The 15,266-nt window shown below is 44.0% G+C and overlaps 1 protein-coding gene across 1 annotated transcript in view; it reads left to right on the top strand.

The window, feature by feature from the left end:
* Nucleotides 1-2,589: 2,589 nt before the first annotated feature.
* Nucleotides 2,590-15,266, top strand: part of LOC140721215 (uncharacterized) — a 74,724-nt gene continuing 62,047 nt past the window's right edge. Inside the window, exons 1-5 of the mRNA XM_073036073.1 lie at nt 2,590-2,593; nt 4,184-4,285; nt 5,023-5,115; nt 12,128-12,226; nt 14,618-14,692. Of these exons, the coding sequence (XP_072892174.1) occupies nt 2,590-2,593; nt 4,184-4,285; nt 5,023-5,115; nt 12,128-12,226; nt 14,618-14,692 (373 nt within the window). The remainder of the gene's footprint in view (nt 2,594-4,183; nt 4,286-5,022; nt 5,116-12,127; nt 12,227-14,617; nt 14,693-15,266) is intronic.

Here is a 15,266-nt window from a genome sequence, read left to right as displayed (position 1 = left end):
ATTTATTTCCGCAGGGATCGGTGCTGGGTCTGTTGTTGTTTGTCATCTATGTAAACAATCTGGTTGATAATGTGATTCACTGGATCAGTAAATTTGCGGCTGACACCAAGCGTGGGGGTGTCGTTGTCAGCGAGGAAGGCTGTCATTGCTTGTGGGGAGATCTGCACCAGCTGGAAAAATGGGCTGAAAAATGTCAGATGGAATTTAATGCAGACAAGTGCTTGGTGATGCACTTGGGGAGGACCAACCAGGGCAGGTCTTACACAGAGAATGGTAGGGCACTGAGGAGTGTGGTAAAACAAGGGCATCTGGGAATACAGGTCCAGAGTTCATTGAAAGAGGTGTCACAGTGAGGGAGGGTCATAAAGAAACCTTTTGGCACATTGGTCATCTTAAATCAATATACTGAGTACAGGAGTGGGATGAAATGTTGAAGTTGTATACGAAATTGGTGAGGCCCAGTTTGGAGTACTGTGTGTAGTTTTGGTCACCTACCAACAGGAAAGATGTAAATAAGGTTGAAAGAGTGCAGAGAAAATTTGCAAGGATGTTGGAGGACCTGAGTTACAGGGAAAGTTTGAATAAGTTAGGACTTTATTCCTTGGAAAGTAGAGGTTTGGGGGGAGATTTGACAGAGATTTTGAAGGGTACAGATAGGGTAAATACAAGCAGGATTTTTCCACTGAGGCTGGGTGGATCAACAAATAGAGGTCATGGGTTAAGTTTCAAAGATCAAAGTTTCAAAGTGTGTTTGTTATCAAAGAATGTCAAAATTATACAAGGTTGAGATTTGTTTGCTTAAAGACAGTCACAAAGCAAGGAACTCGAAAGAACCCAATTGAAGAAAATGAGACCAACTCCCCAGTGCCCAGAGAGAAAGAGAAACAGAAACACCAAAACAAATCATATAAACAATAGAAGTGAGCAACAACAACAGCATTCCGAACCAAACTGAGTCTTTAGATCCAAATCCCTGGAGCAGCCTGGAGTAGGCCCAAAGCCTCGGTATTCACTTCATCATTGTAACGGGGTAAACAGCTGCAAAGTTCACAGACACGAAGCACAGCAACCGGGGGCAGTCTCACAGTCTTAGCATCACGGAGAGAGAAACCCCCAGACTATCTGAGCCAGTGTTTAAATTCAAAGTACATTTTATTATCAAAGTATGTATACATTATACAACCTTGAGATTCATCTCCTAACAGGCAGCCATGAAACAAAGAAACACAAACACTAACCCCAGATATCTGAAAAAAGTCTAACACCCAATATGCAGAGAATTAAAAAAAACACATGTCCATAAGAAAGTTAAAGAATAAATTAACCCACAAAAAAGACCTTCAACCCTCCAAACCTCAGTGGTTGAAGTTGTTGGAACCTCACACTGGAACCCAGGCCTTGCTACTGGTGAATCACTACGGGCTGAGATATAGCTTTCGAAAGAGCTGTTCTCGACCTCTCCAAATCGCCCAGAGCAATCCAACCTCGTCTGACTCTCGACATCCTGCCTTTCCAGTCTATATGGGCCAGCATTTAGATGGTCCAAACAGTGGATTGTACGTCAAATTAGGAGCCTTGAAAACACAGCCCACGATTCGGTTCAGACGCGGATTTTGCTGCTGAAGAAGCTGTTCTCGCTCTCTCCAATTTGGCTCAGTGCTTCGATAGTTCCATCCTCATACCCGGTTAGTTGGACGAGCATCGAACTCCTCTGTCCTGTCTTCTCCCCTCCGAACCATTCACTCCAACCAGCACGGCTCCAACTCCAAGTGTGTTGATCTTGCAGCGCACCAGCAGAGCACATCCGGTGAATTCGCTTTGACTTCACTCGCTTCTTCATTGCTTGTGGTGGTGGTTTACCACAATTTATTTAAAGTGTCATTAATGATGTTTTTAATCGAATTCCTTTGCTTTCAAACTCGCAGTGAGCTGTCACCTGCCTTCGGTAGTGCTATCATAAACTGGAAAGGTGAAAGTTTAAGAGGAAACTTGTTCATTCAGAGGGTCGTGAGATTCTGCATCGAAGTGCCAGCAGAAGTGGTAGATGAGAGGTCAATTTCAATGTTTAAGGGAAGTTTGGATAGGTACATGGATGGTAGGGTATGAGGGCTATGGTCCAGGTGCAGGTTGATGGGAGTAGGCAGTTTAAATGGTTCGGCATAGACTAGATGGGACAAAGGGCCTGTTTCTGTGCTGTACTTTTCTATGACTCTGTAGGTCCTGGCAACATCCTTACACAAGTCTCCTGTGCACACTTTCCAGCTGATGGCATCTCTCCTGTAGGAGGGTGACCAAAACTGTTTTACTACTGTAACAGGACTGGGAACACTAACATTCAAACATCAAATTTCCCACTGACTTAGGAGAGGCCAACAAGGATTTGTAACAAGGAAAGGTAGGCTGGTGATGAGAAACACAATTACAATGACAGTGGGAATCTTGAAGTTGGGTGTGGGGTGGGGTAATGGTTAGTGGTTGGTCTATGAGAGGGGTAATGTTGGAGGTTTAATAGGTGGAAGATCAGTCCTGTCAAATTTGTTAACGTTCAGAACTGGAAGGGAAATTGGTAATGATTGGAAGGTATGCTTCATGGGTAAGTTTGATGTGGGGAGGTAGTGGGATAAAATCTAGACTGAGATAAAATTCCATGATGGACAACAAGGACAAAGAGAAAGGAGAGAGGCTGATGAATAGTCTGACCCACAAGTCTCCATGGAGACAGGAGACTGATGACACTGGGATCAGGAACAGAAAACAAGTTGCTGGAGGAAATCGGTGGGTCAGCAGCATCTGTGAAGGTAAAGGGGTTGCACACACAAAATGGTCCTGCCGAAGGGTTTCGGCCCAAAACATTGACTCTGCTTTTTTCTGCCTGGCCTGCCGAGTTCCTCCAGCATTTTGTGTGTATTCCTCGGATTTCCAGCATCTGCAGATTTTCTCTTGTCTGAGGTAAAGGGGTTGTGAACATTTCAGGTTGAGACCTGATGCAGCTTGTTTTATTTTTACACAAACATTCACGGTTTGGTTCATATCGTTGAAAAACATCAGGGTGATGACCTGGGGGATAACTATGGATTCAAGTTCATCTTCAAACAGTTCAGTGAGCAAGAGCTGAATCTATTTGTGATTAGTTAAACCAGTTTATCAGACACGGTGTTCAGGCCTGTTAATCTTGAGTGTATAGTGATGGAAGTTGTACCAATGGGCAGAGTCTCAGGTGAATGAGTTATAGTTATAATGGGGAAAGGAGATTTGGTGATATGAAGAGGGTTTGATTCAACACCTCAGTAACTCCTGCAATGTGGACTATAAGGTTGGGAATGTCAAAGAGCACTTGTGAGGAAATTGAGAGAAATTCTTTTTCAGTAATGTGGGGTCTGAAGAGGGTGGGAATTTAGGTGGTGGGTGCAAAATAAGAAACCAGCTCTTCCATTCCCCTTTCTTGAGAGCAATTGGAAATGAACAAAAACCACTACAAGAGAGGTGTCCTTGGATCGTGTGCACTGCTCACCACTGGATGTCCTGGACAACCTCTCCCCTTATCTGTATTAAATATCCCAGCATTTGGACAGTTCAGCCTGTACCCTTGAGCTGTTTAGTTTCAATGTTGGAATAAGCCACTGCCTGATGCTGTGAGCAGCTGTTCCAGTCCTCGGCATCAGAACAGGATTCACAGTCAAACAGTGGAACCTCAGTGTTACAGCTGGGGTTGGTTTTTGTTAACACTGGCAACTTGATGTCAGTCTCAGCCCTTGAGATCATGAGGGAATACAGCAGAGAATATCGACAGTGGCTGTTGCCTTATCTGCTGGACATGTCCAGAGGGAAGCTGCAGTCTATCTGTTTCCACATGCACAGTCACTGGCTGAGGGTTTATCTAAGTTATCAAATGTAAAACAAATGCTGGTAGCAGCCACAAACTGTGTTTTGTGTCTCTCTGAGCTCCCCATTTGCTGCAGTGGTGAGTGATCTCCTGAACCTCCTTCAATCCAAAGCTCTGACATCTGATCCGTTTCAGAGTTGTTTGGGTTGCTTGATGTTTAGGACATGCAATATCATCACCAATCGAAACAACCCTGAGTCAAGCTCTGTTACCGGGGACATTTGTCCATCGATGCATGTGTTAAATCATTTATGTTGTGTGGTTATCAAATGTTTTAAATTTCTCTTTATTTTTGGAAAGGTTCTCAGGTGATCACAATTTGGTGGAAGTTGAAAGCCGTCTGTGATGTTGTCCTCGTCAATTGTTTCATCATTGCCTGGATCGTCAGCGCTACGACTTTTGGTATGTGGTCAAATAAACTTGTATGAAAATGATGAACTCAGTTCTCTGCAGGGTGGTTGGAATGCATTGAGTATCTCAGTCAGTACATTGTAAGATGCTTTATCAGGACCACCAGCATCTGCAGTCCTCAGCCCCACAACTGGGTGCAGGGAAACCTGCTGGAGGTTCAGACAGTAATGGCCAAACATCAACAGTTCAGAACCACCAGAAACACAGCACAGGTCAGTTGCACACATACAGGTCAGATAAATCACTGGAGGGCACATAGGTAAACCGGACTGAGTGATGGAACTTGGGTGATTCGGTGAGTTTCCAATGAAGTTGTTGGACAGCTCCATAACCAGTTGTTGTGGATGTCAGGAGAGTCAAACCATGGACCATGTGGGATGTCTGGCTGCAGTGTCGTGCACTCCTCAAGGTGTGGCCATTGGAACACCAGAAGATGCAGCCGGTGCAGAATATTGACAGCAAGTGACCAGGATAGATTAGACTGCAGGGAATAATTCAGGTCTGGAATAACAGGTCAGCATGTTGTTATCCCACATCGGAGGCCATGCAGAGTCAGTTGGTTCAGTCATGTAGACAAAGTTAGCAAGTCTGGGCAGAGGTTGGTACATTTCCTGCCCTGTGGAGATAAGTGGAATAGTTTGGTTCTTTGCATCAATAGGCAGCTGTTATGGTCACTTACCTGATGAATTGTTACAGGTTTACTCATTTGAATTTCTTTTTAATTACAGGCCTTTCCACTGCAGGAATTGTCAGTATCGTCTTGTCAATCGTACTGCCAATTGCATTAATTTTAATTCTGATGTGTCGGTCCTTGGTCGCAGGTATTTGTCATTGTATTTTCACACTTGTGTATCAACTCCAGTCACATCTCCAAGTAATTTTAGACTCATTTTAATAAAAAGATAGAAAAGAAAAAACCCTGAATAATCTTCACCCCCACCGAACCCTCTGGATTCCTGTGATCTGTGGGATGAAATTGTCTGACATTTTTCCCAGTTATGAAAGTCTGATTTACAGTGTCACCACAGCTGGAATGATTCTGGAGTCGCCTCTGATCTGACTCCAGAGGGTCTTTAGAAAAAGTAGTCTGGAGAGGAACGTGTCTCAGCTCACTGGTGTTTGATCATGGTGTTGTCAAATTTCAGCATCATATCAGGTTGGTGTAAAGGATCCCAATGATGGTGAGGTGAGTGAGTGAGTGTTTGGGGCCTTTCTCAACCTTGATACAGTTGGGTGTGGGAAGGCCTCTCCTTCAGGCTTATTGTGTATGGAAGTGCCCACAGAGGAAGCATGGCTGTAGATCCGGGTTACAAGTGTGTTTAAGGAAACGGGGTTTTAAACTCCTTATACCGACTATCTTGCTGGCAAACATTCAGTCTCTGGTGAATAAAATCGATGATCTCACACCCAGGGTGCTGAATCAGAGGGACATTAGGACAGCTTGTGTCCTTTGTTTCACGGAATCCTGGTTAACCCCTTCCATACTGGATGCAGCAATTCAGATTGACAGGTTTACAATACACCATCAGGATAGATCTATAGAGTCTCTCAAAAGCAGAGGTGGAGGAGTATGCCTCATTATCAACTCTTCTTGGTGCACAAATATACCAGTGCTGTCCCAATTCTGCTCACCAGGCCTGGAATATCTGGCAGTTAAGTGCCGTCCTTTTTACCTGCCACGGGAGTTCTCCGGGGTCATTTTGGTAGCAGTATACATTCCACCTCAGGCCAATGTCAATCAGGCTTTAGATGATCTGAGCAATGGGATCAACATGCACGAAACCGCGCATCCTCATGCCTTCACCATTGTTTTGGGAGATTTTAACCAGGCCAGTCTGAAAAAGTCACTAAGCAATTACCATCAACAGATCACTTGCAATTCCAGAGGAAACAACACACTGGACCACTGTTACACCACCATCAAAAATGCCTACCGTCCTATTCCACGCCCTCACTTCGGGAAGTCTGATCACCTGGCTATACTTCCATTCCCTGAGCACAGGCAGAGACTGAAGACTGAAGCACCATGAAGGTTTGGTCAAGGAGCAGGAGCACCTACAGGACTGCCTTGAATCGGTGTACTGGACTGTATTCAGGGATTCATCTTCGAACCTGGATAAGTACGCTGCAGTTGTTACCGTCTTCCTTAAAACCTGTGTGAATCAGTGTGTGCCTACAAAGATTTATTGTACATTCTCAAGTCAAAAGAAGTGGATGAACCAGGAGGTACGTTGTCTGCATTCAAGACTGGTGATCCAGACTTGTACCAGAAAACCATGTATGAGAGAGTTATTTGAAGGGTAAAGAGATCATTTCTAATGAGGTTGAAGGTGACCGGATGCCTGACGACTCTGGCAGGGTTTACAAGACATCACTTCCTACAAAGTGAAACCCTATAGTATGAATGGCAGCAGTGCTTCATTACCAGATGAACTCAACGCCTTCTATGCCCACTTTGAAAGGGGGAACACAACTACAGCTGTGAAGATCTCTGCTGCACCTGGTGACCCTGTGATCTCTGTCTCAGAGGCTGACGTTAGGCTGTCTTTAAAGAGAGTGAACCCTCGCAAGTTGGAAGGTCCCGATGGAGTACCTGGTAAGGCTCTGTAAACCTGTGCCAACCAACTGGTGGGAGTATTCAAGGACATTTTCAATCTCTCACTGCTATGGGCAGAAGTTCCCATTTGCTTCAAAAAGGCAACAATTATACCAGTGCCTTAGAAGAATAACGTGAACTGCCTTAATGATGATCGCCCGGTAGCACTCACATCAACAGTGATGAAATGCTTTGAGAGGTTGGTCATGACTTCACTGAACTCCTGCCTCAGCAAGGACCTGGACCCGTTGCAGTTTTCCATTTGCCACAATAGGTCAACGGCAGATGCAATCTCAATGGCTCTCCACACGGCTTTAGACCAGCTGGACAACAGAAGCACATATGTCAGGATACTGTTCATCGACTATAGCTCAGCATTTAATACCATCATTCCCACAATCCTGATTGAGAAGTTGCAGAACCTAGGACTCTGTACTCCGGTCTGCAAATGGATCCTCGACTTCCTAACCGGAAGACCACAATTTGTGCAGATTGGTGATAATATCACTGACGATCAACACTGATGCACCTCAGGGGTGTGTGCTTAGTCCACTGCTCTACTCTCTGTATACCCATGACTGTGTGGCTGGGCATAGCTCAAATACCATCTATAAATTTGCTAATGATACAACCATTGTTGGTAGAATCTTAGGTGGTGATGAGAGGGTGTACAGGATTGAGATATGCCAACTAGTGGAATGGTGCCACAGCAACAACCTGGCACTCAACGTCAGTAAGATGAAAAAGCTGATTGTGGACTTCAGGAAGGGTAAGACAAGGGAACACATACCAATCCTCATAGAGGGATCAGAAGTGGAGAGAGTGAGCAGTTTCAAGCTCCTGGGTGTCAAGATCTCTAAGGATCTAACCTGGTCCCAACATGTCGATGCAGTTATGAAGAAAGCAAGACAGTGGCGATACTTTATTAGGAGTTTGAAGAGATTCGGTATGTGAACAAATACACTCAAAAACATCAATAGAAGTACCGTAGAGAACATTCTGACAGGCTGTGTCACTGTCTGGTATGGAGGGGCTACTGTACAGTACCGAAAGAAGCTGCAAAGGGTTGTAAATTTAGTCTGCTCCATCTAGGTTACCAGCCTACAAGGTACCCAGGACATCTTCAGGGTGCGGTGTCTCAGAAAGGCAGCGTCCGTTATTAAGGACCCTCAGCACCCAGGGCATGCCCGTTTCTCACAGTTACCATCAGGTAGGAGGTACAGAAGCCTGAAAGCACACACTCAGTGATTCAGGAACAGATTCTTCCCCTCTGCCATCCGATTCCTAAAAGGACATTGAACCCTGGACACTACCTCACTTTATTTTTAATATACAGTCGGCCCTCCTTATCCGCAGGTTCTGCCTGCACAGATTCAACCAACTGCTGATCGGGAAAACCCGGAAGTTCACTCTCCAGCACTCGTTGTTTGAGCATTGTTCACCTCGCGTCTCGTTTGGTCGCGACTTTGTTTCTGTGAAAAAATGGCTCCTAAAAAGCAATTAAGTGGTCAAAGCAATTCCTCAAAGGCTAAGAGGGAGCGTAAAGTGCTATCTCTCGCTGAGAAGGTAGAAATCTCAGATCTTTTGAAAAGTGGCATGTCGCTTGCAGAAGTGGCCGTAAGAATGAATCGAGCATTCACAACATAAAGCAGAAAGAAGCTGAAAATCATGGAAGTGTTAGTTATCTGCGGGGGGTAACGGAACCAAACCCCTGTGGATAAGGAGGGCCGACTGTATAGTATTTCTGTGTTTGCATGAATTTAATCCATTCAATATACGTTTACTGTATAAAGTATACTGAATAAGATTGACTTGTTTATTATTATTTATTTTCTTCTATTTTATGTATTGCATTGAACTGTTGCTGCTAAGTTACAAATTTCATGTCACATGTCGGTGATAATAAACCTGATTCTGATTTTTGTTTTCAATAACACCTTCCAATCAATGAATGCAAGGGAACACCACCTTCTCCCTCTTCCTCCTCAAGTTATAAACCATTCAAAGTTCAAAATATTGACATTCCTTCCTCATGGCCTAACTTTTGCAAGTCCTGGCTAAGTTCACTTTGAGAATAACTTAACCACACAGACTATAGTTCTCCAAGAACAGTACGAGTAACTACTGGTACTGTAAATGTTCTCTGCTGATTCACAGACTAATTATCAAATGAAGTCTGTCACCGAGAGACAGGAGTCAGGAAAAGGGCCGATGACCCCAGGTTTGGTCAGGGGGTTGTGTATTAAAGAAGAGTTTAATGGATCAGGGAGGGATAGGGAGCTTTATTGGGGGTAAATTCAAGATAGATAGATAGATACTTTATTCATCCCCATGGGGAAATTCAACATTTTTTTTCCAATGTCCCATACACTTGTTGTAGCAAAACTAATTACATACAATACTTAACTCAGTAAAAATATGATATGCATCTAAATCACTCTCTCAAAAAGCATTAATAATAGCTTTTTAAAAAGTTCTTAAGTAGTTTACTTAAATACATTAAATACAATCAACCCCGGCACTTTAACATATCTTACTCCTGGCAGTTGAATTGTAAAGCCTAATGGCATTGGGGAGTATTGACCTCTTCATCCTGTCTGAGGAGCATTGCATCGATAGTAACCTGTCGCTGAAACTGCTTCTCTGTCTCTGGATGGTGCTATGTAGAGGATGTTCAGGGTTTTCCATAATTGACCGTAGCCTACTCAGCGCCCTTCGCTCAGCCACCGATGTTAAACTCTCCAGTACTTTGCCCACGACAGAGCCCGCCTTCCTTACCAGCTTATTAAGACGTGAGGCGTCCCTCTTCTTAATGCTTCCTCCCCAACACGCCACCACAAAGAAGAGGGCGCTCTCCACAACTGACCTATAGAACATCTTCAGCATCTCACTACAGACATTGAATGACGCCAACCTTCTAAGGAAGTACAGTCGACTCTGTGCCTTCCTGCACAAGGCATCTGTGTTGGCAGTCCAGTCTAGCTTCTCGTCTAACTGTACTCCCAGATACTTGTAGGTCTTAACCTGCTCCACACATTCTCCATTAATGATCACTGGCTCCATATGAGGCCTAGATCTCCTAAAGATAAGGAACAAGACAGCTCAAAGCACAAAGTGAAGACGATCAGGTTGTCTCAGGTGGACAGGAGGAAAGGGATGCAGAAATGCAGAAACTTGTAGACTGAGAGAGACGGGGAGTGAAATGTAAAGTCAGAGGGTCTGAAAGAACAGATCAGCATTTTAATATTGAGCCATTGTCTGAGGGAGAACCATGTGGGGCAGTAAACTGGGTACATTACCATCACCAGGGAAGAGGTACTGAGCACATTGTCAGAGCTTCCATCTGCCAAGTCCCAGGTCAAGATGGACTTCATCCTGGGGTCTAAAAGAACAAACTAGAGTTATAATTTATGATCGGTATTAATTTTCTCAAGTTCTCTTGATTGGGAGAAGGTTCCATTAGATTTGAAATCCATTTGACACTCCTCAGCCCTCTTCCCTAAATGGTCAAAAATCCCCCTGCAACCCACAATAGCCGCCCTCACTATCAACGACAACACCTAGTTTTGTGTAATATGCAAACTTATTGATCAAGCCTTGCATTTTTGCACCCAAATCACTGATAAAAATATCAAATAACAAGAGTCCCTGCACTGATACCTGCATCGCACCACGAGTCACCAGCTTCTATAATGGAAAACAATTTTCTACCACAGTCCTCTGCTTTCTATCTCCGAGCCAATTTTGAATCCCCCTAGAAGCCCCTGGATTCATGTCAGGATCATGTCAAAATAGATAACGTTCATTGTCCTCTCTACCCTTTTGGTTATCTCTTCAAAAAAAAAACCACCCTGAACGATTCATCAACCATGACTTCCTGTACATAAAGCTATGATGTCTCCTTCTAATCAGATTTTGTCTAATGAAATCCTGGTAGATCCTATTGCTCAGAATTCCCCCCAGTAACTTCCCCACCACTGATGTCAGGCTGACCAGGCTGTAGTTCCTGGGCTTGTCCTTGCTGCCCCTCTTAAACAACAGACCAACACCCAGCATCACCATGAGAACAACAGAGATTCCAGTGGGAGGCTCACCATCCCCCTGTCAGGGTAAACGGACAGGGAATATCTGTGGCTTTACCAGCATCACCCACATTCTCAGAACCAGTGTGGAGGAAGTGTTGCACGTTGAGAGATCTCCACTTTTGGATGAGACATTAAGCCAGAGTCCCATCTGCCTTCTTCGGGAAGGTGTAAATGATCCTTCAGCGTTATTTCCAAAAGAGCAAAGGATTTCTCCCCAGTATCGGAAAAATAAATCTGTTAACGAACATCACAAAGCCAGCTTTTACATGACTGTTTGTTCAGCCTTACTCAGTACAAACTGAGTCTCATTCCCTCCAACAGTGACTGCACTTAAAGTACTTCACTGTCTGGACCAGAGACTGGTAAAAGATGCTGTGAGATTACAGGTTCTGTTTCTCACGTGGAGAAGTTCACTCTGCCCCCGCTCACAGGAGTTGACTGAATTTTTCAGTTCCTGTGTGACGTCATTGAAACGATATGAAGAATGTAAAGAGCTGTCAGACACACTCCTGTTCCTGGCACGATGCAACATCAGACCCTGATATCTGAAATAAAGTCGCTGGTGACAATCAGTCTGATGTGCAGGTGTCAGTCAGCTGTCTGGGCATCAACCTGCCCTTCACAAGGAGACTTTCTCTCCTCAAATGTGCCCCTGACCAGATTGTGGATATCAGCCTGAGCTCCTCCGGCTAAATGAGTGGGAGAACTTTTGTGACAAAATGTGGAATCGAGCCAGAGGTTGAGAGTTTCAGTGACTTTCCAGTGAAATTGTGGGGTAACTCCATAACCAATTGTTGTGGAAGTTGGGAAAATCAAACCTGGATCATGTGGGTCAGTGTAGTGCACTCCCAGAGGAGTGGCCATTGCAACACCAGAAGGAGCAGCTGGTGCAGAATATTGGCAGGAGGTGACCTGGAAAGATCGGACTGGAGACCTCTGAGGACAACTGATCAGGGCTCGTGAATTGTCTGTTCCAGGTTTCCCACTGTACAGGACATGCAGTCGATAAGACTGGGCAGAGGTTGGCACATGCCCGTCCCTGCAGGGTGAAAGTGGAACAGTTTGGCTGTTTGCAACATTGTGCAGCTGTTACAGTCATTTCTCTGGGGAATTGTTACATGTTTTCTTATTTGAATTTATTTTCACTTGCAGGTTATTCCATCAAGGATGCTTTAAATGATATCTTGCTGATGTTGCCATTGGTGAATGTTCTGCTTCTGTTTTACTTGATCTACAAGAAGAAGTTTTATGGTATGTTACTTTACCTTTGTCTATAAGCTCCAGTTATCTCTCCAAGGAATTTGTGACTAATTTCAACAGACATTAATGAAATGAAAAACTTGAAAAATCATCCCCCCGCCCCCACAGACCCCCCCCCCCCCCGGACACACTGTGACCTGTGGGATGAAACTGCATCATTTTTCATCCAGTTGTGAAGTGTTGGTCACAGTGATACCATCTCTTACCTGACTCCAGAGGGATCTTTAGAAGAAGTCGGGTTGAGAGGAAGCTATCTCAGCTGTCTGGTGTTTGACACGTGGTGTTGTTCAACTTCAAAATGAAATCAGCTGAGGAATGAGGGACAGAATCCCCTTTATCCCAGTGATGGTGAGGTGTTTGCATGATAGGTATCCCTCTGACCCTCGATAGAATTCAGTGTTGGGAGGCCTCTCACCGATCTTTCCTGGATATTTGCAATAGTTTTGTTTTCAACAGCACCTTCCAGATAGTCAGCACAAGGGAACACATTCCCCCCCTTCCTCTCCAAGTTGTAAACTATCCAGGGTTCAAAATATTGACATTCCTTCCTCATGGCCGAATTCAAGCAAAGCCTGGCTAAGTTCAGTTTGAGATCTACTTCACCTTACAGACTAAAGTTGTCCAAGAATAGAATCAATGTTTGTACAGTAAACGCCCCCGGCTGTTTCACAGGCAAATGACCAAATGAAGTCTGTCACCAAGCCAAGTAAAGCAAGATGAGGGCAGATGACCCCAGGCTCGGTCAGACAGTGGGGTATCAAAGAAAAGCTTGAAGGATTATGGAAAGATGGTGAGCTTTAGTGGGGTAAATTTAGAGATAAAGAACAATTTGCTGAAAGCACAAAGATCAAACTTGCTGAGAAGGAGGGGATTAGAACAGAAATATAAAGGTTTATAGACTGCAGAGAGGAAGGGGGAAGCGAGTTGTAAAGTCAAAGAGGTTTCTGAAAGTATTGATGAGCATTGAGCTGTAATCTGAGTGAGAACCAGTGTCGGGCAACAAATCTGAGAAAATGACAATCACCAGGGAAGAAATATTGAGTCAGTTGTTGGAGCTGCCATCTGACAAGTTGGATATCCAGATGGACCTCATCCTGGGGTCTAAAAGAGGCAGCTAATGACATACTTCATTCAGCAATTTAAATGTTCACCCTATTCTGAAAAGTTTCCATTAAATTGGACAACGGCAAACGTGATTGCTTTATACAAAGATACCAAGAAACGACAGGAGAGTATGGGTGAGGGTGATGTGTGGATGTGAAACTTGGCAAGGAGATGGGGTAGAATATAGAGACAGATGAATCTGGAGACAGATACAATTTTCAGTACTGGAGTGATGGGTAACATTTCGAAGGGTTGATCCTGTGGGCAGATTGAAGGAGCAGAGACAGATGTATGATCTCGATCACAACCATCATGACATCCTGATAAGTTGCTGCAAAAGTTAAAGGATGGAACTAAGGGATTATTTTTACATTCAGGATAATCTTTCAACACGTCTACATAAAATGTTCCAGCATGTGGACTGTTCAGCCTGCACCCTCGTGGAGTTCAGTTTTCAATTTGAACCAGAACACTGTCCGATGCCATTGAACAGCTGGAAACAGTGATGTTGTGATTCTCTGCATCAGAACAGGCTGTAGTGTCAGACATGGAACTCAGCCACTGGCAAAATGTTTAATTGCAGTCCTCCAGGTCACTGGGGTAATTCAGCAGAACTGATTTACAGTGGCCTGATATCCCATCCACTGGATGTACCCACGGACAAACTACAGAGTACCTGTCATTTCCACATGTGATGCCTGTGGGTCAGTAAGTTATCAAATGTAGTGTTTCCAGAGGGAACCAGAAGATGCTTTTAGTCCCTCCCTGGTCTCTCCACGTTGCCAGTGTGTGAGAGCTCCCTGAACCTCCTTCAGTCCAATGCTTGAATGTCTGGTCCAGTTCTGAGCTGGTTGATTGCCTCATGTTAGGACACTGAATATCACAATGAACCTGACCAAGCCCGGGTTCATCTCTGTTCACTGCAGCACTTCATTGATGCAAGTTTTGAATAAGTTGTGTAGATTGTAACTCAGGGGGATTACTACCATCAGGGAGGAGGCACAGGAGCCTGAAGACACACATTCAATGATTTAGGAACAGCTTCATCTGCTCTGCCATCAGATTTCTGAATGGTCCATGAACCCGTGAAGATAATCTCACTATTTTTGCTCTCTCTTTCACAACTATACATCTCAGTGTAATTTATAGTCTATTTTATTTATTGCTCTGTACTGTTGCCACAAAACGACAAATTTCATGACATATGTCAGAAATGATTAACCTGAGTCTGAATTCTGATTCTGAGAATTTCAAATGGTTTTTATTTATTTGTTTTAGGTTGGATGTTCTTCCAAACTAGTTTCTTTAACCTGATGTTCTTACTTGGCATTTCTGTCAGCAATTCGATTTCAGGTAAGTGCTCAAACATAATTCTGTATTTACATGAAATGATGTACTTGGTACTGAGCAGAGGGATAGAATGAAGTGTCTCTGTCAGAACATTGTGAGCTGCTTCATCTGGACCACAAACACATACAGTCCTTGGCCCCACAGCTGAGGACTGGGGAACCTGCTGGAGGTTTAAAATATCTGAATGTCCATTTTAGTTTAAATCTCTGTTCAGAACATCTGGCCACACAAAATTTCAGACAGGCAATGATCTACTACCTGTAGTCTGTATAAAGTCCATGAAGTTGATGCCATTTTGCCTTGCTTCTATAGCCTCTGTGTCTGTCTGCTGAGTAAATACAGATGTAAAATATGCATTTAAGATCTCCTCGATCACTTTTGGCTCCACACATGTATTACCATTCTGATCTTCCAGAGGAGCAATTTTGTCACTTGAAATCCTTTTGCTCTGAACATATCTGTAGAGTCCCTCAGGATTCTCCTTCACCTTGTCTGCTAAAGCATCCTCAAGCCTTCTTTTCACCCTCCTGATTTCTTTCTTAACTCTTCTCTCATTTCTTATACTCCATGAGCACCT

Source organism: Hemitrygon akajei, chromosome 2 (assembly GCF_048418815.1).
Source record: "Hemitrygon akajei chromosome 2, sHemAka1.3, whole genome shotgun sequence".
Classification (NCBI taxonomy): Eukaryota; Metazoa; Chordata; class Chondrichthyes; order Myliobatiformes; family Dasyatidae; genus Hemitrygon; species Hemitrygon akajei.
The sequence above is the reverse complement of the archived record's forward strand: the minus strand, read 5'-3'. Positions and strand labels throughout refer to the sequence as shown.